Source organism: Tauraco erythrolophus, chromosome 4 (assembly GCF_009769465.1).
Source record: "Tauraco erythrolophus isolate bTauEry1 chromosome 4, bTauEry1.pri, whole genome shotgun sequence".
Lineage (NCBI taxonomy): Eukaryota > Metazoa > Chordata > Aves > Musophagiformes > Musophagidae > Tauraco > Tauraco erythrolophus.
In genome coordinates, this window is record NC_141468.1 from 75,292,517 (window position 1) to 75,318,719 (window position 26,203).

A 26,203-nucleotide genomic window follows, 5' to 3' on the forward strand; every position below is an offset into this window, starting at 1 on the left:
GACAGTATTCACTGAAGTAACATGATTTTCTGTATGGTTATGAAAATACAGGATCAAACAGGTCACCTCAAACTACTACATGTATTGGCAGTGCCTCAATTGAGCTTTCCAAAGAAAGGCAACCATTACTGATCTAACATTATGCTGTATTTTCTTGCCAACATACATGAGATAGCCACATTTACGTGAAAATGCACAACTGTATGATGATTTACTCTAAAAAGTTAACTCATACTCCTGTTTTTGCTTTTTACTGGCTTCTAGTCAGCTGTGAGGCTTTTTTACAGTATGTGGCTTGTTTAAGGCTGCACTTTGTAACTTAGAAATGAAATGTCTGTCAGCTCCCCCAAAAGTCTTGCTGGCATCTCACAAAAACAAACTGCCATTGTTGTAGACCATAGCAACTTGATTTCTTCTAGCTTTAGCCAGAAGTTTCATGAACCACAATTATACTTGCTGTTGCCATGAAGTCAAAAGTATTTTCAATCTACCTCTCAGATGACTTTCAAACTGAATATAATAGAAGCTTAGAGAAGGAGTATCTGAAAATTCACTTATTTTTTCTAAATTTTCATCGATTATTCAAACTAAGGGGCCTATGTATGGATATCCACAGCAACCACACATTTTCCTTTTGCAAATGCTGAAAATTATTACTCCTAAAACATAGCCAGCTGTGTGTTTACTCATATATACGAGCATATATATAAACACTACACAGCAGGATATTTTTTCTTCAAGTACAACTGCACTTTCAGCTAACAGAAAAAAATGCCTCATTAGGGGTTAATAGAATACGGACATTCACATAAGGCCATTTCAATTAAATTTACACATCCACAAAATCGATTTATCAAGAGACCTACTATAAGAATCTCAAAGGGTAAGACTGGCAAGCATCCTGAAAAAACAAGAATAGTCCATCTTCAAAACTGCATTTAATTTCTGATTTTCAAGTTTTGCCAGTTTAACTAACAGCTATTACATTGTAGCACTTTGGGTAATATGTTTTTTTCCCAAAATAGTAATAAATATTTTTAAGTACAGCCATTAAAATCAAAAATAAATAAATAAATTAAAAGATGACACATCTTTGTGCATTACTCATGAGCCTAAAAGTTAAGAAAGAGAGAAAAAAACAGACAACTAATTTAGTTAAGGTAAACTGAAAAGTCTTCAATAATAAACAGGTTAGTTTATTTAAAGTCTTTCACAAGCACCGGTTTTGTAACATTAGGGTCAATAGTGTTTTGATCAGAATGGGCTGGCCTCCCTCCTTATGTTTGCCTTAAGAGCAAGTGGAATCTGTGAAAGGTCAGAAATGAAGCTGGAGGGAGCAGTAAGAGCTTAGGATGAGGTAAAAGACAAGACAAAAAGAAAGGGCTCTTGTCTCATGCTAGAGTCTGTCAGAGATGAGGAAAACAGTGGTTCAGAAAGCAAAACAGAAGATATTTTGATTCAGAACACCTTTTCAACCCAAATAACCTGAAAAGCAGGATCTGGAGTGAATTTTTTACTGGTATTACCCAGATAGGCATCTCCAACCCACTCTGCTATTCTGTGGCAGGTTTAGTTTATTTGTTTTTAAAACCTAGGTTACGTAAGTAAAGCACAACACTCCCAACTTTTCAGAAGCAGAACAAGAAACTGAATTTTCAAAACCCCAAATTTATCTCATGAAAGAACCTCTCCTTCATCTAAAGGCAAACAAGTCCACTTGCATTTTGAAACACCCTTTTTTCCTTTTGCATACAGAAGGACTGTTATTATTAGGATACAGACAATCCAAGATGGAAGATTTAAAGGGTACAGGAAACCCTAAAGTGACATTCAGTGTTCTCTGAAGTTTAACTCTTCAGATCCCAAAGTCTATAATGAACTGCATCTCCCCATCTCAGTCTATTTACCTTTTCTCCTGATGCTAAAAGTCTGACAGCTAGCAGTTGAAAATTTGGCAACTTTCAGCATTTCTCCATTGAATTTACTTGGAACCATGGAAAGTTACAGTAGCTGAAAATTTAAAATATCAATTCAAATAATCTTTGAAAGAGGTACAAAAATACTATTTTTGACTGTCCATAATCATCTTCATGTCTGTTACTAAAAAATTTTTTTTGGTTGCTTTTACTCACAAAACATGCTGAAGGATATTGTTAGTATAAACGTAAAAGATACAAGTCTGTCTGAGATGTAAATAGACAAGATAACAGTTCTCCCAAAGTGAGCACTGAAAGATGAATTCAAACCTAAAAAGCTAAAGCAAAGCAAACATGTCAGTTGACCTTCAGCTAGCAATCTCATAGGTGATCAATCTCCTGATATTTCTACGTGCATTGCAGAACTGTTCAGGATCTCAAATGATGCAATTTTAAGGTAATGACAGGTTTACAAAGGAATTTATTTTAGGACAAGAGCAGGCCCATTTCCTCTTTCAGTATGCTTCCATATGCTACAAATAAAAAGATCAAAAGATTTCTCCTCTCAAAGTTAATAAAGAGCTCTTTTAACATCTAACATGGCAGTTCAGCTTCTCCTGATGAATTGCATACTTTAGGAAAAACATTTTTTTTTTTTCTGTCCAGAAAAAAAATCCCATCGCTTTTACCACAAAAGTTACGCTTTTCTATGGAAAATTTTGTGTGTGTAATTTGGAGGCAGAACTTAGTTACTAAACAGTAGACAATCAGTATATCAACTCTGTTTTCAGTAGAAAACATAATGACATCTTAACTGTAGAGTCTGGGTGTCTCCAAAATGGATAAAGCTCAAACAAAAATGTGCATCTACAAAGACTTTACTTAGGAATCTAAGAAGTTCTTGTATAAAAGGAATCCGAACGAAACTTTTTCCAGTCAGCTTTATCCAAGGAGAAATCCAACTAACACAGCCTGAAACTACAAAAACACAGGCACTAAAAACAAGAATGTAAAAAGAAGTTTCTGGATATGAGTCCCTGAAGGAACCTTGGCTGAGGAGCTACAGTGCGCTTTCCCTCACAGCTTTCTACATCATCTTGGCAAACTGTAGCACCGCTGGGTGATCGTATTCAAATTTGCCTCTCAACACTGCCTAAATACTTCCTTTTAATTAATCTTCCTTAAAAACAGACAAAATATATTCATTCTGGATCACAAAGTTACAACGCAGGCAATTTTAAGATGTTTCAGTTTTAAGCAAGTAGGCTTTCCTATCTTAGTAAGAGCATTGCTCTGGTTTACAAGCAGCACAAAATGTTATTGTGCCAGATAGGACTGAGTGCACAGAGGGAGGACAGAAACAGTCAAACCTTTTCAGAGGAATGTTACGCAATGGACTCAGGCACCTACATGCTACTAAGGACTTGGTCTGTGATGTCTAGAAGTAGACTGCACACTCCTCTTCTGCTTCCCTGCATAAGGCATGCTGAGAATGCAGCAAATGAGGAATGTTAGAGACAGGAGAGAAGCAGGGGAGCACTAACTTCATATAGCACAAGAGCACCTGGAATAGCTGTAGGTGAAAGGGATAAACTGAGTAGCAGCCAGAAGCTGTGGTCCAAAAGCTGACACAGCAAACTTTGTCACAGCAGGCTAGTCCCCGCCTCTGCCCAAGTGCTGCTTACTTTTTCATATACCTGAATGCTGTACGCTATGATCAGTGGTGAAAGTTCATATTAAGAGGTGTCCTTATGTCTGGTAAGTCTTTAAAAACCATGTAAGCAAAGTTTTATCTTCTGGCAAGAATTTTATAGTACAGTCATAAAATGTCAGCCTGTATCAAAAGGTGTAAGAAGTTCCACATTGCCCAAAATGCAGTAAAGGCTCCCATGGTATTTTATTTTCGTTTCATTCAGGATCATAAATTACAACACTATCCTTTGAAGGCCTCAAACTTTATCCCCTTTTACTAACAGCTAAAATGAAGGATTAATCCTAGAAAGCAATTCTAAAAGCCGTTGCACAGCTGTGCTTTCCAGCAAAGGAAGAGTAACTTGGGTTCAAAACTACTTATCGGGTTTTCTCAGCGTTGCTCTTCTGCTTAGAGAAAGGTAAATTTCCCTGCCCTTCCCATTGCATCCAGCAGTGCTCCTCACCAGAACTGGACCATGAAAGTCCAACTCTGCTCCTCAGTGCACTGTCAAGAGACATACTGTCAGGTCTACAACGACAGGAATAGCGATGAATGTAAAAACCTTGCATATAAAGCAACAAAGTGAGTAACTCAGAAAATACTTAACACCCATTGCTCCTCCACCTAGCTTGTTAACATTTTGCTATCATCGGTCTCTACGTTTACATGTAGATGATGTTCTACAGCACACAATTATGAGAATATATAACATGTTCACAACTTTTTTTTTGTTTTATGATACTTGTTAAAAGGTCATCTTTTTCTGACAAATTAATTCATAAAATCTGTTTCATGTGTTTAGTATCAGAAAGCTGACATTACTCTAGACAGGAAAGGCATTTGATTTCCAGATGCACTTATCAGAAACTTACAAGGAGCTAATGATGATATGACAGAAAATAATAGCTCACCCACTGAGCACACCAGCAGGATTACTATCGAGTTCATGAAGAGAAGGATAAGTCTGCTTAAAAACGGTTTATCTTCAACATAAAGTTATTTCCTTCTAACAGCAATCTATCTTAGAAAGGCTCTGCCCTTAAACCCCAGGAAAAAAGAAATCCCAAATATGAAGCACAATGCCATTTGTATTAAAATTTCCCCAACATTTCAGTACTCTGCATCATGAATTCTCTCAATTATACATGTTTTCGTTGCAGTTTGCTAGCCTTGTCTCTGTGCTTAGAATAAGTTCTCCAGTCAGATTTAATGAGCGTAAAGAATTGATGGGGTACTTATTTCAGTCTACTGAGCAGATTTCAGTTGAAGCAAAAGCTCTAAGATCTGATGCGAAGACCAAACATAGCTTTAATATAGATTTCTATCACAGTTAGCTCTTTGAATTGATATTTATAAACCAGTAATATCTATTATTTTAGGAAAAAGAATATAACCACAGTTCAACTTACTTAAAATCCAGTTCATGAAAGCATATTTGTAAGTTTGCTCACTTCTAAACCAAGCATTTAAATGCAACCTAGAAACTCATGAGGCCAGTTAGACTTTGGTACCAAGTGAAAGCAATGCTGGCATAAATATATTAAACTTCCACACCTTTTCTTATGAGTCATATTCAATAATTAGAACTCTTTTGCAAAGGATACAAGGGTTGTTGTCATCAACGCTGCAGTTGTCCAGGATCAAGGGGATGCCATCTAATTCATAAACCTAAACAAAACCAAAAGTTTAATTTAACAGATGTCTCCACAATACTGATTATGTTTCATGCAAGAAATATGTAAAAATATAACAGGGATGTTTGCTTCATCAAAAATATTAAACATGTTAACATAAATTGCAGAGTAAATCTGGTATTATCAGCAGTAAGTATCACAAAATAGTAACACAAGCAGACATTAATTTTATTTAGTCTATGTTTGACTGAGGTGTTTCCTAGGTCGTGCTTCTCTCACTGAGACAGAAAAGCGATGCTTACTGACAGCTCATGGTTGCTTCCAGAAGGAAGAACCACAAAAAAACTACAGGGTGAAAAAACCAGAAAAATATAAAAAGTTGAAAAATACATATACACATGCTCACAAATTAGCATGGGGCCACGTGTCTTCTGTATCTACGCAACCTTCAAAAGCAACGTGTTACCTGTATGTAGCTAAGCACAAATTCTTTATACCAAGAGCCACTGACCTTTTTCCTTTGATAAGGTGTTCATTATGTTAACAGCAAACCAGTAAAGATGAGGTCTTGAGATCTGTCATTTTTTATTTTCTACATATACACACACATGTGAATTCACAAATTACACGAATATATTTGTGTGTGTGGATGACATAATAATGCATAATCCTAATAGACTCATACATACGTACGCCCCCTCACTAAGAACACAGGACAAGCTGATGTTAACATTAAATATGTGGCATAATTATTTTATGAAAAGTATATTCCATAAGAAGTTTATCTAGACTTCTAAGGAACACTGTAACACCATACATCATAATTAGGAAGTATTTCTTCTCTGAAAGGGTTGTCAGCCACTGGAATAGGCTGCCCAGGGAAGTGGTTGAGTCCCCATCCCTGGATGTGTTTAAGAATAGGATGGATGAGCTACTTGAGGATATGGTTTAATGGGGATTAGGGATGGTTGGACTCGATGATCTCTAAGGTCTTTTCCAACCTAGAAATCTATGAATCTATGAATAATGCATATTGATAGCTTTAGAAAGCGTTACTTATTTAAATGAAAACCTGTTCTAAACTATCTGCAAAATTTCAACCTTGGAAATACCTTCTCAAGACATATAAGCATTTTTTTTTAAATTACAACAGTAGTTTTAAAAAGACTCGAAAGCATGAGGATTAATTATTTATATTCTTATACCTGTATATTATTTATATTCTTTAAGCCATCCAGACATGCTCCTGGACAGCTTGATCTGCATTTAAGCAGAAGGGTTGAATGAGAGGTTTCTCCAGAAGTCCCTTCCAACCTCAATCATTCTGTGATTCTATGATAGTCAAACTGCACTTGTTCAAATTCTTTAATTCCTTAAAATTTAATTTCATACCAAGAACTAGCAGGGCAAGGGAATTTAGACAGAACATCGACTTAGGTTGCAGCTTGATGATAGGATTCTCTCTTCCATCTTCTACATCTACATGATCTTCTCTCTTTCATGCTTCCACATCATCTACTTGGACTTGTCCAAAGCATTTGACACTGTCCTGCACGACACTCTTGTCTCTAAATTGGAGATACAGGGATTTGATGCATCCATCAAATGGATGTGGTCCATTGACCACTCGGTGAATAAGGAATTGGCTGGATGGTCACACCTGGAGAGTTGCGGTCAACAGCTCAATCTCCGAGTGGAGACCAGTGATGAGCGGCGTTCCTCAGGGGTCAGTATTTGGGCCAGTGCTGTTAAACATTTTTGTCAGCGACATCGACAGTGGGATCGAGTGCACCCTCAGCAAGTTTGCAGATGACACCAAGCTGTGTGGTGTGGTCGACACAATGGAGGGAAAGGATGTCATCCAGAGGAACCCTGACAGGCTTGAGAGGTGGGTCTGTAAGAACCTTATGAAGTTCAAAAAGGCCAAGGGCAAGGTCCTGCATGTGGGTCGGGGCAATCCCAAACACAAGTACAGGCTGGGCGGAGAATGGATTGAGAGCAGCCCTGAGGAAAAGGACTTGGGAGTGCTGGTGGATGAGAAGCTCAACATGAGCCGGCAATGTGCACTGGCAGCCCAGAAAGCCAACCGTGTCCTGGGCTGTATCAAAAGAAGCGTGGCCAGCAGGTCGAGGGAGGTGATTCTGCCCCTCTACTCAGCTCTCATGAGACCCCACCTGGAATACTGTCTTCAGCTCTGGAGTCCACAACGCAAGAAGGACATGGAGCTGCTGGAGTGGACCTATATGTGGGCCACGAAGATGATCAGAGGGCTGGAACACCTCTCCTATAAAGACAGGCTGAGAGATGGGGCTGTTCAGCCTGAAGAAGAGAAGGCTTCGGTATGATCTTATTGCAGCCTTCCAGTACTTAAAGGGGGCCTGCATAAAAGCTGGAGAGAGACTTCTTACAAGGGCATGTAGAGATGGGACAAGGGGCAATGGCTTTAAACTGGAAGAGGACAGATTTAGATTAGATCTAAGGAAGAAACTTTTCACTCAGAGGGTGGTGAGGCACTGGAACAGGTTACCCAGAGAAGTTGTGGATGCCCCATCCCTGGAGGTGTTCAAGGCCAGGTTGGATGAGGCTTTGAGCACCCTGATCTAGTGGAAGGTGTCCCTGCCTGTGGCAGGAGGGTTGGAACTAGATGATCTTTAAGGTTCCTTCCAACCCAAACCAGTCTATGATTCTATGATTCTTTTTTGCCCAAAATAAGATGCATTTTTATGTACCATGTAAAACATCAAATCACAAAGTTTACACTGCAGGATCGACGGGCTTTCTGAAATGCAATTTCTATGGTCAGAGAGGAAAGTTGCATTGGAGGAGATTTAGATGTGAACTTCCAAACAGAATACCAATCATTAAAACTGAATTTAGAGACAAAATGAGCACATCCTATATCTCTTACAAGTTCATTTTCAGATAATCTTATTGCAGAGTCTCAAGCTATAATATGAGAAATTAACAGAGATGGATATACAAACAGGAAAGGCTTATATGTAAGAAAAGCAAAGAGCATTGCTAGGTCTTAAGACCTAAGTGGCACATCTGTGCTAACGGGTGTAACTACACCTACCTGAAACGAAGTTTCAAACTCAAGTTTTAAAATATCGGTTCTTTCCACAAAATTTTTGTGTGTTTTCCAAAGGTCATGCATCATGTATGATGTCACACTTCAAAGCCTGAACAAACATTGACCTTTGAGTAATACAGTACTTGCACGTGCTTGGGAAATGTTAGTTGATTCTTATGCTGTAGCCAAACGCTGGTATGCCTACAATGTTACCTTTTATTTTCCATCAGTGAAATGCTGAACAGTACAAATTAATCTAGATTAAGTGCTGTCAGCTGAAATAAACCATGTAATCTGTTCCAGTTGGATTCAAACAAGATGTTCAGTTAACAGAGTAAGTATTTGGGGAAAGTAAAGTTTTAATTAAAATCCACATATTATTCAAAAAGTTACTGCAGGAATATAATGAGATTCCTTCAAAGTTAAGTGTGAACAGAAGTAGCAAACCACAGCTTTAGTGATACCTTAACATAAAAATCAGTTGCTAACTACCACTGCCTTACACACCCACTGAGAGTCTCTTGAAGAGCTTACAATTAAACTGTACATCAAATTTGACCAAGTTAGGTACAGCTTTTGTTACCAGTATGCCAGCTTTGGTATATCATCTGTGACTTACTACACAGTGAAGTGAAGCAAGGAAGAGAAACCTTACAACGTGTCCACTCAAGACAAATTAATATACTTCTCAGATCAACTCGTGAGGAGAAGAGCCCCAATTCCTGAGCAATCATTGCTAGAGAAGTTCCAGTCCATGCCACCTGCTCGTGAACCACCAGTGATCCACTGAAATGGCAGTTCATGGCAACCTCATATTCATGCCAGTGTACTGTAATAATCTGGGCTACAAAGTGACTCAGTTCAGTAATTCTTCTGCATGTAGCACAGCCATTTCTGCAACAAGACTGCCAGACACAAAGGAAGGAATCACTGTCCTCCACCAGGCTGTCCCACTTGCATGCTGAGTCTCTCAAATCTTCTCACTCTCATCTGCCTGTAGTCTCCCACACCCACAGATTTTGTAAATATCAAGAACTGTCAGCCTAGGTTTCAACCTCTTGCATGGATTTACTGGAACTATATTGCCAAATACAAAGAGGTGAGTGATTTTTTCCAACTAATTACTGGTGTCATAGTTTTTCCTCTGAAATGTCTCTGAAATGCACAGTGCAGAGTAAGTCAGTGGATCTTTTGCAGGGATCTTTTGCAGAGCTTGGGAGCTATTGCACAAGCCTCAAGTCTCACTTTAAATAAGGCGCAAAAATGTCCTGGGAAGAAACCATGTAGTGGTTGGTGCGAAACTGGCTGTGAACCATCCAGATTTTGGGAGAAATTATAGACAGAAACTAAGGAATAGGACAGTTCTGATGTCTGTCTTGTAAACATAATTGCTTAGATTGGCCCGTGTTACAAAACATCACTGAACCTACTCTCCATTTACATTATTGACAACATAGCTGACCAATAATATGGAACTGCACTGAACTGTAAAAAAACTACAAGGTTATTTTATTATGAAGAACTGTAATGCTTTACTCTGAACTACACTGAGAGAATAAACGAAGCTACAGCCTATGCGTAGGCTGAAATCTCAATCATATTTAAGTTAATTACAAAGGTGACTTAAGACAAGTTTAAAATTAAAAACACACAGCACTGCACTAGTGATCTCTAGTGCTTCAGTCAAGCCAGTAACAGAAATTTTGCCATAATGTTACTGTGTCAGCTTCTGAAGCTGTTTTCTAAAAAGCAGAAAAACAGAACATCCAGCATTCAAAGGCAGGTGTCCGTCCCTGTCAGTTAAGAAAAACATCTTTCACAACACCGCTTTATATTGCTGTCCCACTTGTTTTCTGTACTTGCCTTCGAAACATAATGAAGATTGGTATCATGCCAGCGAGAAACGTAAATGTATTACACCTAACAGAAAACATCTTCCCCAGTGACAAAGGAACTGCTAGGTTTTTTCTCCTTCTCTGCACCTGGAATTTAACAATCTATTTCAATTACTTAAACCAGATGCTAAACAGAAGCCCATGAAGGCAGAGGTGTTACATGAATACTAAACAAGAGCTTATGAAAGTGACCAACCCAGACCATATATGCCCACTGCTCTCACGGCCACGGAACACTATAGTGTTTTATTTGGATGGTTTGGGACACATTAGTCCTGAGGAAAAAACTATGCTTTTTCTCTTGATGACCAATGAATATATTCAGACTAAAATTAAAGATTTTATGTTATCTTCCAGAATTCACATTTATTGACCAATATATAAATAAGGTTACTAGCATAACTAAGAATATCTGCCCAAACAGAACTACCTCTGACAATTTCCCAGCATTTTCTTATGAAATCCACAGAAGTAATTACCATTAACATAATCATTCACAGTAGAGCTCAAAGAAAGTATAAATTAACCATAGACTGTTTCTTGAATCTTTCCCTCTCGCAGCAATGGAGCCAAGCTCAGGGGTAAGAATGCAAATTCTCCACGCATGACAATGCTTGTTGCTGAACAAGAAATCTGCATACATCTAGTAAAATGCAACTACAACCTCCAGGTCCAGCAACTATACAGACAGTAACAGAAAACCTCCAGCAAAAATACTCCCTTCAAAGAATCGTTAACACTTCAGGCTTTAGAAACATCGCCTAGTCAACTACAAGAATAATATTATCCAAAAGGTACATTTATGCTTTTAGATAACAACAGCTTGAACATAAATTGTCCTTCCACTAGAATGCAACCGATTCTCAGTCTTCAATCAATGCAGAAAGCAGGAGAAACGTGTTTGTTTCAGCCACAGAAATGCTTCTATTTCTTCGAAGTTCCATTTGGTGTAACTATAGATAAGCAAAAGGAAAGGCATTTGCATGAAGAGAAGCGGACTGCTAACAGTTTGAGCATTCCATGCTAACACTTGCTCTTCTTTTACATGTTACTGACAAGTACATTGACAAATAGAAAGACAAATCTCTAGTATAAAAAGTGGTTGGAGGATGGGGGCAACAACACATACATACTTTAGAAACAAGTCAAAAATGGGAACAAGTAGGAACCATATATTATTGAAAACTCCAGATCCAACATTCTTTACAGATCACCAATTTCCTATCAGAGAAAAAGTCAGTCTATCTCCAACCACATTTAGCTCTAGAGTATTAAATTCCAATTTTCTTTCTTTATTGAATTTAAAAAAGGTTTCTGCGAGCAACAAAACTGGGAAACTTGAATTTTTATGGACTTGGCTCCTTCACTACACTCTTTGCAATGGTCCTAGTTCTGTCACACAGCTAAAAGTGTCAATAACCATGCAAGTACCAGCACATGGTTCATAGGTCCAGGTGTACTGATCGGTTGCCAAACATCAGCCTCAGTTTGCAGTGAGTCAAGGATTAAGCTACTATTACCCAACTTCCCCTCCCTGGACCACTGCTTTGGGTTTCTCATTTACCTACACATTGATTCTCATGAGGCAAAAAGTAGGAGTGTAACAATATTTCTGGTACTCATATTTCTCCGACAAATTTGATTTAAATTGGCTAATGGATATAAAATCTGGAGGAGGTGAAGTAAGGGAGAAGAGGAAGAATAACACAGCTGGGATGGCATGACCACAGAAAACCTGAAGAACGTATTAAGGTCACAGAAAACAAATCTATTGACTCTATTTTCTGTTTTCTCTTAGTACCCTAGATTAATGAAATTATTGTCTTTCAACATACTTCTCAAGAGCTGAATCATCAAAATATTAACATCCATCTTACATGAAAAAACAGCATTCTAAGCTGTATCAACAGGAGCATAGCCAGTAGATCAAGGGAAGCAATTATTCTCCTTGGTACTCATTAGATCAAACCTACTCAAGGGGCTGAAGCTATGCCATGCAAAGAGAGGTTGAGGGAACTCGGTTTTGTTTTTAGCCTGGAGAGAAGGCTTCAGAAGAACCTGATGGCAGCTTTCCCATACCTACAAGGAGGTTACTAAGAAGACAAAGCCACTCTCCTGACTCAGGTTTACAGTAGTTTAAATATAGAAACCACAGTCATAAAAATGAAACTGGGAAGGTTCTAACTGCATAGAATAAAATTTTTTTTTACTATGAGGATATGGAGCAAATTGCCCACAGACACTGTGGGCATCTTGGAGGTCTTCAAGACTTTTCTAGGTAAAGCTAGAAGCAACTGCTCTGAATTCAGCTTTAAGCAGGAGGTTGGCCTACAGACCTCCTGAAATCCCTCCTAGCCTGAATGACTCTGTAAGTCTAAGACTTTTCCGTCTCACTCCAACAAAAATGAAAGGGCTGAGACTATGGAAAGAAGCCTAAGTCACTCCTTTCCTCACATCATTTCAAGACTAGATTCTTTCTACCCTAATGTGACCTTTCTTGGTTATAAAGCTCAAAAAAGTTCTTGGAAACAATTTATCAGAGTATGTAACAAACAGATACAGAAAAAATATTATGGTTCTTGTCCATTGGTGGAATAATCTGCATATTCATTGGCTTCACATGACAGAGAAATCTTAAAATAATTTGTATTTTGGATGCCAGACCATTCATATACATTTATTCCTATAAACTCATAAAACTTTGTATTAATGCCTGAGAGTAAATAGAAAGGATTCCTCAACTGAACAATCTAAGATGACTTAATGTCTTCTAGAGTACAAAGTTAGGAATTTTGCACAATCCGATATACTGGAGAAATATCTGGGCTGACTGGGGGGAAAATAAAGAAAGGAATAAAAGTGAGGTCTAAAAACCACAACTCATTAAAAAAAAAGAGCGAGAGCATAAGCAACATGGTTAACCTATGGCAGAAGCTTGCTAAGGAATGCAGTAACCTTTAATTAGCTTCAGGGGAAAAAAGTATGTTCTATTATCTACATCCAAGAGGACGAGAAGAAATGGGTCTAATGAACAGAATGTTCATGTTGCACATTCAGAAAGTATTTTTAACAGTAATAGTTAGTCAAGCACTGCAACACACTGAAGCATGATTCTGAAAGACTCCTGGAGCAGTCTCCAATATTGCATGTCTCCACAAATGACCTGACAAATCTTAACCATGAATACTGCAACCAGTTCTGCTCTGGACAGGTGAACGGTTATGACCCTTTGAGCCCTTTCTGACTCTAAGTCTGCATGACTTTCTCAGACAGAAAATCATACTAGAATAAATCATGCCAAAGAAAAGCAATCCAATGAAATATATATTGGGGATTTGTTGCCAATCTTTTGTCATCATTAAAGATATGTTTAAGACTTATTCCTTCTGAAGGTACCACATGAGGACTACATAATGACTATATAATGAGAAATATATCTTTCAGGCTCTGCCACCTAACCGGCTGACCAACAGGAGTCACTTTTCCTCTAAGACCTTCTCAACAAGATAAGTAAATTAAATTAGACATCTGGGCAGAATCCAGCATTTGATTTGAGTAACAGAGCGGCTTAATAAATTGAGTAGGAATACATCAACTGGTTAGGATCACAAATTGCTTCCTTTGCAGCTATGATGGCACTGAAAAATATTACTTCATTTTGTTCATTTGTGAGTCTCGGTTTGAGGGTTTTTTGTTTGTTTTTCCAAGCAGCAGAAGTGACAGGAGATACACAGGAGATTCTACTTCAAAGGACAAAAGAACATTTTAATCCCCTAATGCTAGTGGATTCCTAGGTCTACTGCAGACTACAGGCACTTTGGCTTAGAATAGAGGCAGCTGTGGCTTGTGGCAATCAAGTCTATTATTGGAGTTCACCACATCCTGCAGATCTACTGAAATACTTGTGGACAGAGGCTCCTTTCTCCAGGACATCACAGCAGACTTGCTTAGCTAGTTTGAGAGCTCCTTCCACCAGTGTGAATGACTTTGAATCTTTATGTCCGTTTCAGTCAAGGCAGTGTCTCAAGAATACTCTTCCACCTACTACATTGTTTAGGTAAGCATGTATTTAACATTTTAATGTTTAAAATTCAGAAATCACAGCAACAAAACTTGTTGCTCCTGCTACATTAATTTCAAGTGTCTTCTCCCTCTTTAAGCATTATTTCCCGGAGAGACATGAGGTCTATTTCAACGCTCCCAAAAGAGGTGACCCTTGCATCAATAATAAAAAAAATAATCTTAGAATCTAAAAGTTGAGATTCCTTTGTAATGTCCTAAAACTCTCCAAAGAGAACTGGTTTAGAAGATGACAGTTTTGGCCTTACTGAGGGGGAAGGGAAGAGAACACAAAGGTACCAAGCACACATGAGGCCTGAGCCAAAACAAGCAGAAGCTAGTGTCCAGCTACTAGGAGAGGGTAACAAGCCATCTCAGTTGCTGAATAATTTTTTCCACTAGCATTTCCAAGAGCAAAACACAGGAGTTTCCAGCCATTGAGATGATAATATAAACAGCTAAGAATTCAGAATAGGTTCCCGCAAGAGACAGTAACACAAATGGTTCATTTGTTTTTTAAACAATTCGGCTTTCATCATTCACTTATTTACAGTTCCTGAAACAGAAGTCACTTTTCACTAACAAACATACGCTGCTATGACGAGCAGGATCCCAGCTCCTTTTAGGTTTAGATCTGCTACTTAACATGGATAAAGTATGGTCCAACACAAGACGGATTTCACTTGAAACACACAATATTTGCTAGTGTGGTCTTTGCCTATCCTGGCAGCAGCAATAAGAGAAAACATAAGTCATAAGCATCATCCAGTATTAAATCCGTGTTTTAGATCAGTTGAATTTGTACAAACTTGCATGAACAACACAGCATATCGTAGAATGGCATAGGCTGGAAGGGACCTCAGAGATCATCTAATCCAACCTCCCTGTCATGGGCAAGGACGCCTCTCAACTAGACCAGGCTACTCAAGGCTCCGTCCAACCTGGCCTTGAACACCTCCAGGGAGGGAGCATCCACAACTTCTCTGGGCAATTTATTCCAAAGTCTTACCACCCTCGTACTGAAGAATTTCTTCCTAAGATCTAACCTAGATCTGTTCTCCTTCAACTTAAACCCATTTCCCCTTGTCCTATCAGTGGACACTCTTGTAAAAAGTCCCTCCCCAGCCTTCCTGTAGGTTCCCTTCAGGTATTGGAAGGCAGCTGTTAGGTCCCCCCAAAGTCTTCTCTTTTCAAGGCTGAACAATCCCAGCTCCTGCAACCTGTCCTCGTAGCAGAGGTGCTCCAGCCCCTGGATCATCTTTGTGGCCCTCCTCTGAACACGCTCCAACAAATCTATGTCTCTCTTATGGTGGGGACACCAGAACTGGACACAGTATTCGAGGTGGGGTCTCACAAGAGCAGAGTAGAGGGGGAGAATCACCTCTCTGGACCTGTGGACCACACTTTCTTGATACATCCCAGGATGCGGTTGGCCTTCTGGGCCGGATGAGCACACTGCCGGCTCATGTTGAGCTTCTCATCTATACACACCTCCAAATCCTTCTCTTCAGGGCTACTCTCAACACACTCTGTGCCCAGTTTGTATTTGTGCCTAGGATTGGCCCGACCCAGGTGAAGGACCTTGCATTTTGACTTGGTGAAGCTCATGCAGTTTGCACTGGCCCAATTCTCAAGCCTATCAAGGTCCCTCTGGATGGCATCTCTTCCCTCAAGTGAGTCCATGGCACCACACAGCTTGGTGTCATCGGCAAACTTACTGAGGGTACACTCAATGCCATCACCCATGTCGCTGACAAAGATGTTGAACAGCACTGGACCCAGAACAGACCCCTGAGGGACACCACTTGACACTGGTCTCCATGCAGACATTGGGCCATTGACCACAACTCTTTGAGTGCAACCATCCAGCCAGTTCTTTATCCACCTAGTGGTCCATCTGTCAAATCCATGTCTCCCCATTTTAGAGACAAGGATGTCATGTGGGACAGTGCCAAATGACTTGCACAAGTCAAGGAAAATGACACCCATTGCTTTACCCACGTCAACCAGTGCTGTAGCTTTGTCGTAGGCGGCCACTAAATTAGTCAGGAACGACTTGCCCCTAGTGAAGCCATGTTGGCTGTCACCAACCACTTGGGTTTTTCTTATGTGCCTTGGTACAGCTACCAGGAGAATCTGTTCCATGATCTTACCTGGCACAGAGGCAAGGCTGACTGATCTGTAGTTTCCCAGGTTGGCCTTGGTCCCTTTTTTAAAGATAGGGGTTATGTTCGCCCTTTTCCAATCTGTAGGAATCTCACCAGACTGCCAGGACCTCTCAAATACGATGGCTAGTGGCCTAGCAACTTCAGCCGCCAGTTCCTTCAGGAACCATGGATGTATCTCATCAGGTCTCATGGACTTGTGCACCTTCAGGTTCTCTAGGTGTTCCCGGACCTGATCTGCTCCTACCCTGGGTGGTTCTTCACTCTCCCAGACCCAGCCAACATCCTCTGTGATTTGGGTGGTGTGGTTCGAGTGGTTGCCAGTGAAGACTGAGGCAAATAAGTTGTTGAATATTTCAGCCTTCTCCATGTCCTCAGTAACCAGGTCACCCGCACCCTTCCGGAGAGGCCCCGCATTCTCTCGTTTTCCTTTTTTCTCTCACATACTTATAAAATCCTTTTCTGTTATTTCTAATATCGCTGGCCAGATTTGACTCTGTCAGGGCCTTAGCTTTTCTAACCCGGTCTCTCAGTACACGAGCAACTTCCTTGTACTCATCCCAGGTTACCAGTCCCTGCTTCCATGCTTTGTGTAATCCCCTTTTGTATTTCATAGAACACATAGAATGGTTTGGGTTGGAAGGGACCTTAAAGATCATCTAGTTCCAACCCCCCTGCCATGGGCAGAGAAATCCTCCACTACACCAGGTTGCCCAAAGCCTCATCCAACCTGGCCTTGAACACCTCCAGGGATGGGGCATCCACAACTTCTCTGGGCAACCTGTTCCAGAGCCTCACCACCCTCAATGTAAAAAATTTCTTCCTTATATCTAATCGAAATCTCCCCTCTTTCAGTTTGAATCCATTGCCCCCTGTCCTATCACTACACGTCCTTGTAAAAAGTTCCTCTCCAGCTTTCCTGTAGGCCCCCTTTAGGTACTGGAAAGCTGCTATAAGATCACACCGGAGCTTTCTCTTCTCCAGGCTGAACAGCCCCAACTCTCTCAGCCTGTCTTCATAGCAGAGGTGTTCCAGCCCTCGGATCATCTTCGTGGCCCTCCTCTGGACCCGCTCCAGTAGCTCCATGTCCTTCTTATGTTGTGGACTCCAGAGCTGAACACAGTATTCCAGGTGGGGTCTCACGAGAGCTGAGTAGAGGGGCAGAATCACCTCCCTCGACCTGCTGGCCACGCTTCTTTTGATACAGCCCAGGATACGATTTGCTTTCTGGGCCGCCAGTGCACATTGCCGGCTCGTGTTGAGCTTTTCATCCACCAGCACTCCCAAGTCCTTTTCCTCAGGGCTGCTCTCAATCCATTCTCCGCCCAGCCTGTACTTGTGCTTGGGATTGCCCCAACCCCTGTGCAGGACCTTGCACTTGGTCTTGTTGAACTTCAAGAGGTTAACTTTATGAACTTCATTTGATTTTAGCCAGGAGTTCTTTGTTTATCCATATAGGTCTCCTGGTGTTTTTGCCCAATTTCTTCCTTTTAGGGATGCAATGCCTTTGAACTTGGAGGAGATGATCCTTGAAAGTCAATCAGCAATCTTGAGCTCCCATTCCCTCCAGGGCTTCATCCCATGGCACACTACCAAGGAGGTTCCTGAAGTGGCAAAAGTCAGCTCTTCTGAAATCGAGGGTTTCAAGCTTGCTGAGGTTCCCTCTCTTAGCTGCCCTTAGGATCTCAAAATCCACCATCTCATGGTCACTGCAGTCAAGGCTACCCACGAGTTCAACATTACCTACCAGTCCTTCCCTATTGACAAGAACAAGGTCTAACATGGCACCTCTCCTCGTTGGTTCCTCTATCACTTGGATAAGGAAGTTATCGTTAATGCATTCCAGGAATCCCCTGGATTGCTTGTTCCCCGCCGTGTTGTTTTTCCAACTGATGTCAGGGTGGTTAAAATCCCCCATGAGGACCAGGGCTTGTGAACGAGCAGCAACTCCTATCTGCCTATGTAGGGCTTCATCCACTTGGTCCTCCTGATTGGGTGGTCTGTAGCACACCCCCACTGTAAAGTCTCCTACCCTTCCTTTCACCCTGGCCCACAGGCACTCGGTTCTTTCGTCATCACTTGCCAGGTGGAGCTCCATGCATTCTAGCTGTTCGTTGACATAGAGGGCAACACCCCCTCCTCGTCTCCCCTGCCTGTCCTTCCTGAACAGTTTATACCCCTCTAGTCCAACCCACCAATCGCAGGAGTCATTCCACCATGTCTCTGTGATGCCGATCAGGTCATAGCGCTGCACTATGTTTCTGTTACATGTTTCTTTACTTCCAGTTATTCACTACATTATTCTCAGTCCACTAAAACCAGTGATTAGAGGGTTTTAGTTTGCTGGTTTCAAATCATTGCGATAAAAGAGGTTCTCTTAATTATTTTCTTTCATCAGAACAACAAAAAAAGAAAATTAAAGGAAATTAAATCTAAGAACTAGCTACGTGACTAGAACTGGACAGAGGGCACAACTTACACAAGATCATAAAAATTCCAAAATTGAATTTTGTTCCAAAACAGAGTGAAAACCAAAGACTTCAAATTACTCTAAAGTTCTGGAAAAAAAACAGAGATAAAGGTTAGGTAAGTCACGTGATTCATTTCAGCCATTATAATCACCACTGCAATAGGAAGTTCCAAGTCCTTCTGGCAAGCTGCCACTGTTTTGGTGGCTACGGTATTTTTGTCTTCCATGTCAAGCTTAACAAAGCATTTTCAGCATCCCTCCATTAAAACGAGGGACTTGGTTTTGTTGGTTGTGTGTAGGGTTTGGGTTTTTTCCTTATTTTCACATTTTATGTGATTTTGGAATAGCTTCTCTTCTGGAACAAAAATCCACGCATTCCATAAAAATCCCAATTTTTAATCATTGACATTGACAGAAAAATAGACTACCAAAGAATGCTTCTGTTGAAGATTTCATTACCATTCTACACATGATCACACACTCTTCTAGCCAAAAATCAGCACAACAGTCTTGTGACTCTGTTAACTTCTTCACTCTACTACTCATGCCAGCTTTAGTACTTCATTTCTCCCCCAACAGCTTGCACACCTGCTTTGCTGCTACCTTATCTCAACATTCCAACTGCTCCTTGAAATCCAGTTCAGCTGAAATATCTCCCAAAACTGCCAGCTGCTTACAACTTTGAGTGAGTGGGAACAGAAAAGGAGGAAAAAAAATTCAGACTCATACCCTCTTTTGATGAATACACACCATCACTGAGGCCTCGTGTGTCAGCACTCTCCCACATTACTATTGTATTCCAAAATTCCTTCCACTCCCAGCATCAGGGATTACAACTCTTCTTTGGAAACTTCCGAATTCAGCAAGCAAAAATAAACGCCAATCAGATGTTCCATGCTCTAATGATGACTTTTGCTGCATTTAGCATTACTTAGCATTCTCTTTTCATTTCACTTTGAACCAAGGGTTTAAAAAAATTCAGTGTCAGACATACACATTCATCTGTGCCAAAGACAGCAACACACAATACTCCAACAATGCAAATTATGTGTGAGAAAAGATCTAGGACGATTTCAAAATGTACAATGACTTGTGGTGGTGATTGCTGCATTTCGTGGTAAAATTCTGCAGCTAAATACAACAGCATGCCACGCTGAACTGCAGCACTTGGGCTGCACTGACAGACTCAAGACTAAACGCAAAGTACCACAACCACCCAAGTGGTGGCAATTTCCCATACTGACACACCCCAGAGTTTCCCATGGCAATTATGAAGTGACTTTAGTAGTGATAAAATTTTTTCAAGGAACTTTAAAGAATAATAACTTTAAAGAATTCAAGGAACTTATTTAAAGAATAAGTTACTGATTGTATTTTTATCACCCCAAACTTCACAGCCAAAGGGAGCAGAGGGACATTAAAAAAAAAAGAGAAAGCTAGTAGGCTTGAAGATTGAAAACAGCACATAGACACTATTAACGGCATTTGCTATTCTCTGTTTTCACATTCCCTCCTGTGCAGAGCTTCCAAGATTTTAGTGACGGGTCAAAGAACAAACCATTAATTTTCCAGTACATGTGTAAAGGACGTGCACTCCATTACATGTTAAGTATAGAGCTATCCTTGATGATAATTACATTTTTCACTAGATTAAAGCATAGTAAAATAAAGCAAGTGTTTCAGGAAAGGACTGTAAAATGCCTTTCTAGAATTCTACAGAAATTGTAAATGGTAGACTGTGGGACCTGGCTGACGACTAAAGCTGGAAGACAGTTTAATGGTGTTTGCTGCTTGTGTTTTAAATCAGACGAGTCAGGGAAGCCTTCAGAAGTCTGCAGCCAGCCATACAACTCCACTGCTTAACACCGCAGTAAATAACACTTCTCACTGAGCAATGCCAATTTCACACTCCATTTTATACGAGATGTTACATTTTCCACAAAACATATAAAGAACAAAACTATGGTCCTTTCATAAGAAAAACAAAACAAAACAAAACAAACCCAATCTTGCAATTATAATAATTGCTTTGTTTCAGGACTAACAGATGTGGTCTCGATTTACATACAGCCCACTGGGGACCATTTTGAAGGAGGTTAATACAGGTGCAAATCACGTCTCAAGTTGGGAGGAAAGAAGCCTTAGATGTACACTGTTCTGCAGAGACTGATTCATATCTTCTTCCCAATAACTTCTTCCTTTATAATATCTTCAGATCACAGAGTAGTCTTCATCCAAAATAGAATAGGCAGCACGTCATTTCAAACAAAGCAAAGCAGGTACGTTTTCTTTCATTTTTCAAAAGTAATTCGTTGTCTTCCTTTTTATTTTATAATCCTGTACAAAATATCAATCCTGGTCTAGGTACCTCCCTGTAAAGCCCTTTCATTTCTTCTTCCAAGTCATTTTATAACCAAATTTAGAACAATTTTTACTTATTCAATGCTCAGTACACAAATCCCAACAACTTTCACTCGAACATTCAGGAAAGGTAAGAGAAGGCTGAAGCATTCAGCTTAAGCTCATAATCCTGGGATGTATCAAGAGAAGTGTGGTCAGCAGGTCAAGAGAGGTGATTCTCCCCCTTTACTCTGCTCTTGTGAGACCCCACCTCAAATACTGCGTCCAGTTCTGGTGTCCCCACCATAAGAGAGACATAGATCTGCTGGAGCGCGTTCAGAGGAGGGCCACAAAGATGATTCAGGGGCTGGAACACCTCTGCTACGAGGACAGGTTGTGGGAGCTGGGATTGTTCAGCCTTGAAAAGAGAAGACTTCAGGGGGACCTAATAGCTGCCTTCCAGTACCTGAAGGGAACTTACAGGAAGGCTGGGGAGGGACTTTTTACAAGAGTGTCCACTGATAGGACAAGGGGAAATGGGTTTAAGTTGAAGGAGAACAGATTTAAGCTAGATCTTAGGAAGAAATTCTTCAGTACAAGGGTGGTAAGACTTTGGAATAAATTGTCCAGAGAGGTTGTGGATGCCCCCTCCCTGGAAGTGTTCAAGACCAAGTTGGACAGAGCCTTGGGTAGCCTGATCTAGTTGAGAGGCGTCCCTGCTCATGACAGGGAGGTTGGATTAGATGATCCCTAAGGTCCCTTCCAGCCTATGCCATTCTATTATGATTCTATAATGAGTACTGGGTCCTCTCTTAAACGTGATCAAACACCACACTCCTTCCAAACCTCTTTCACAGGGTCTCTATACTCAGCTATCAGTTTCTGCCCATATCACCTAGAAAAGGGCAATTAAAACCTACCACATTTGCTTCATATGTAGCAAAAACAGATTAACTGACAGATACTGGGGTTCACGTATTTAAGTTTCTTATACCTCTCTTTGGTATTGTGCTTTTGTAGAAAGTACCTACTGCAAAGTAAAACAAATTGGTTGTAAACAGTGTCAAAATAAGAAATTACCATAAATTATGTTGTTATAAAATGAAGAGAGTAACTTTTAGTTCAGTTTAGCACCGTTTAGAAGTCTGAATTTATTTCTTCCTGACTGAAATAACGTCACAAACTACTTCAGCAACATCTGCACTCGGACAACTACAGTCACACATTTTATGAATAAAAAAACTCTCGTGGTTATGAACTTCACCTGAAGAAGATACTCTCTTGAAAACAGTGAGTATCTCAGATAGATTGAACGATGTCTCACATGCTGAAACCGAACGTTAAAAGAAAACAGAAGACCTTCATCGACGTATTTAAAAGATTTCGCAGTTCTATTGCAAGGGAAGCTGTGGTACGAGGGAAACACTTTTCTATGGAAAAAGTGTTCAAATACATCAAGAGAAGCTTCATTCAAGTTAACAATCAGTAACATGATGTGTCTGCTTTTCTCACTTTATGGCACTCTGTGAAAAACAATTATTATTTTAAGAAATGTTATTTCATAAATTTGATTATTTTTAAAATCAAATTTGATTTGATTTCTCATCAGCTGTAACTTATATAAACTAGTCATTAAATTTAATGAGAAGTAGGGATGTACTAAGGAAGGTGTTTTGAACTGCAACCTATTATGGAGTGGCTAGCAGCACTAATAGTATGCTAATATGAAACATGGAAAATATCAACGTGTGAAAAGATGACAAACCAGCCTTTTTTCTGTCATTTAAAGAGAAAAATATTAGCTTAAGGTTTGTAAACTGGTACAGTGGTATTAAAGGGTTATTCTTTATCAGCTTAACTAAATAAGTGGGGGAAATCCCTGTGCACGTATACTATTCAAGCATTTAATGTTCCTCACATTTCAGAACAAAAGGGTTTCACTTTAGTTTGGGGTCTTTTTTTACAGCTTTTATACAAACAGAACCAAATCCTTAACAATTTCAGGATTTTGCTAGTAATGGTGTTTCATTTTTAACTGAAAAAGAAACGTGAATGTTGATCCTTTAATGACTGTTCGTCATTCTTGATATTTGCAACCCCTTTTGCTAATGTAACTGCAGTCAAAAATAACTGCTAGAGTTTCCCAGTGACAATCATTAAGAAGCGTGATCCTGGCGGCATAAAGATTCCATAACTTTTCCGTTACAGTTTTGCAAAGTGCCAAACCACAAAAAGGACTCAGAAAGCAAGTCAAATTATACTCTAGGTTATGCTAGTGTTATAGTTCAGTACTGGCCCCTTCCAGCAGTTATGTGCAAACATGCAAGAGCAGAATATATCCTTGCACTACACCTCCATGACAGCTGAGGAAACCAGTTATCAAATGACATGGTCCACTTGCTTCATAACCCAGCTCAACTGCATTCTGAAATGCCACTGCCAACTCCACATATCTATCCCCCGGAGCGCCTTTTGACAAACAGATAAACACAATACTTAAACCTCTCCTGTAGGTTGGGAGCTATCTGTGCATGGAAAACACTTTTCAAGGAAAACAGGCTACTTAAAAGGTTAGGAACTAGAGAATGTCATAAGGTTAACACAGGAACAGGGCATAGCAGCTTCAAAATCATGTGCTGCAATTCAAGAGATCTGCAAATGAACTAGCAACGAGTAATCAAAGGTCTACCTACACAGAATGTCTTGGGGGGGGAGGGGTGGAGGGGTGGTGTCTCCACGGTTCAAGCCAATGGACCTAAGGTATAATTCCTCTTACTGTGATCAAAATTAAGTATAAGAATCATTACATGAAATGCGGAGCATAGGGTGGAAGAAAGGAGAAGAATCATCAATCTCATCTTAGGTGAAGAATGCACTAGTGAAGCCTGAAGGCTGCAACAAACTTGGGTCATTCCAACTCATTTCAGCAGAGCTTCTAATTGCATTAGTAAGAGATGCAGAGCCAAGATGTCAGGCTTCAGCACTGGCTTCTGACTGCCCTTTCTTGCTGTACTTTTCGGATGGTCCCTGAGGGGCTGCTGGCTCATGACAACTAGCACTCCTCTGGACAACATTCAGGAATGGCTGGGTATATAGTGTAGGCTATGACCTCTTCCCAAGGAGAGGTACGGGAAAAGCTGTTCTGTGACTTGATTTTGGTGGGGGAAGATGAAGGAAGAGAAACTCATAAAGGAGAATTCTGTCATGCAGATGTGAGCCATGCCAAACTCTGTAACTTGCCCTCAAGGCTAGAAATGTCCCTAACATATTTTACTTGCTGTACTCACGAGGGACTGGCCCAGTTCTCATGTGCCATTGACTGTATTTCTTTGCTGACAATCCAGACTTACAGAAAGTTGAGCAATTATTCTCTACACTCACCTGAAATTCTAAGCATATGCATTTTCTTTTAATGATTCACCAAGCATAACCTTTGCACGGGATCAGGTTCTCTTATTAAGATAAATTTAAGCACCTTGCTGAGATTAAGATCAACTTTACATTTAGAAAACAGAAGAATCCTGATGTTGTGATTTATATGTCTATAAAAGCCATATATTTAGTGTGCATGATATACAATAACTCAGGTATGCATGCTCTAGCACTAAATTTCATGCTGAGAGCTTGCTAATGCCTTGGGCTATTGAGCGAGATGGTACATGAAGCTGTACACAAGGAGAATGTATACTCGTTTCTTAATTTACCTCTAAATTACAACTACCAGAGGGTTTTTTGAGTGTTTGTGTCTCTAAATATCTTGCAGTCTGGTAATAATGGCAGGTACTATGAAAGCAAAATTCCCAGTTTCTAGTTGAACTCATATATTCATGATGAACAGAATTCTAAGTTTTTTAATCTGTAAAGGCGTTCAAATTGTTTAAGAAATTCCATAATAAATGTATCCTTTCATATGGTAAATTTACAAGAAATTATTACTGTGCAAAAGAAGGCATGTATGTATCTCCTCAGGCACTAAGCCAATTGTTCATAAAATTTTAAATGTTCTGTTTAGCTTTATTTATATTGTCATTTGCTTTCTTGCAACAGATGATTAACTTGATTACAGGTCTGTCCCTATAAGGTCAAGACTGCAGATTCTAACTGAAAACTTGAAGGAGTTCTTGTTTCAAGACACAATTTCATTACTCTATAGTAAGTATATATATCCACAACATTATTAAAACTTCATTAAAGGAAATCTACACATGCACAGCAACTCTTCCTAGCAAGTCCATTAAAGAAAAAAAAGATCTCATGTGAACAGAGCTGGAGGATAGATTTCAGCAGCCAAAATTTGTACAAAAATAAATGCAGTCATAAAATTAGAAACATTTTTTAAAAAAACTCAAGACCTACGAGTCACTATTTTTTTTAAGAACAAAGAAAATTTCTATAGGAGTTTATTAATAAACAGTTTTCTTTGAAGTTGATTTTCAAAGGGACAGGTCGACACTTTTATAGAAAAGCCTGCAGGAGCAGGTTGACAGTAATGGTGGGTCAGAAGGTAAAAGGAGAAAAAGCATTGAATCAGAACCTCAATCAGCTGCCACCAAATTGATCTATTGTAGGAGCATTAAAAATGACATTTTTACTTTTAAAATTAAGAAAGCATTTTCAAGGTTTTTTTTTGATCAGCAGCTACAAATTCTAAAAACACTTTCAAAAAATGCATTAAATGGTGAAGTGCTCATGAAACAGCAAGACTCATGAGCTGGAATTAAAAGAAGGCACTCCCAACCACCAAATACTCCAATTGGATTGCAAGTTCCAGAAGAACTAGCAGTAGTGAACGTCCTCTCAAATTGCGTCAGCTTCTCAGGACTAGAGCTGCGGGGAACAGGCAGACCTGAGACAACGAAACAGATCTGTTTGGAAAATACCATGGTAGTGACATCTTCCTTCAAGGGAACATAAGTTAGATGCAAGTTGAAGGGAACTTACCAGTTTATTATTAATTT

At 39.8% G+C, this 26,203-nt stretch overlaps 1 protein-coding gene across 1 annotated transcript in view; it reads right to left on the minus strand.

Annotated features, from left to right (window-relative positions):
• ATXN10 (ataxin 10) overlaps positions 1–26,203 on the minus strand; it is a 110,569-nt gene that overhangs the window by 12,668 nt on the left and 71,698 nt on the right. Inside the window, exon 10 of the mRNA XM_086610508.1 lies at positions 5,214–5,277. Coding sequence (XP_086466634.1) covers positions 5,214–5,277 — 64 coding nt within the window. The remainder of the gene's footprint in view (positions 1–5,213; positions 5,278–26,203) is intronic.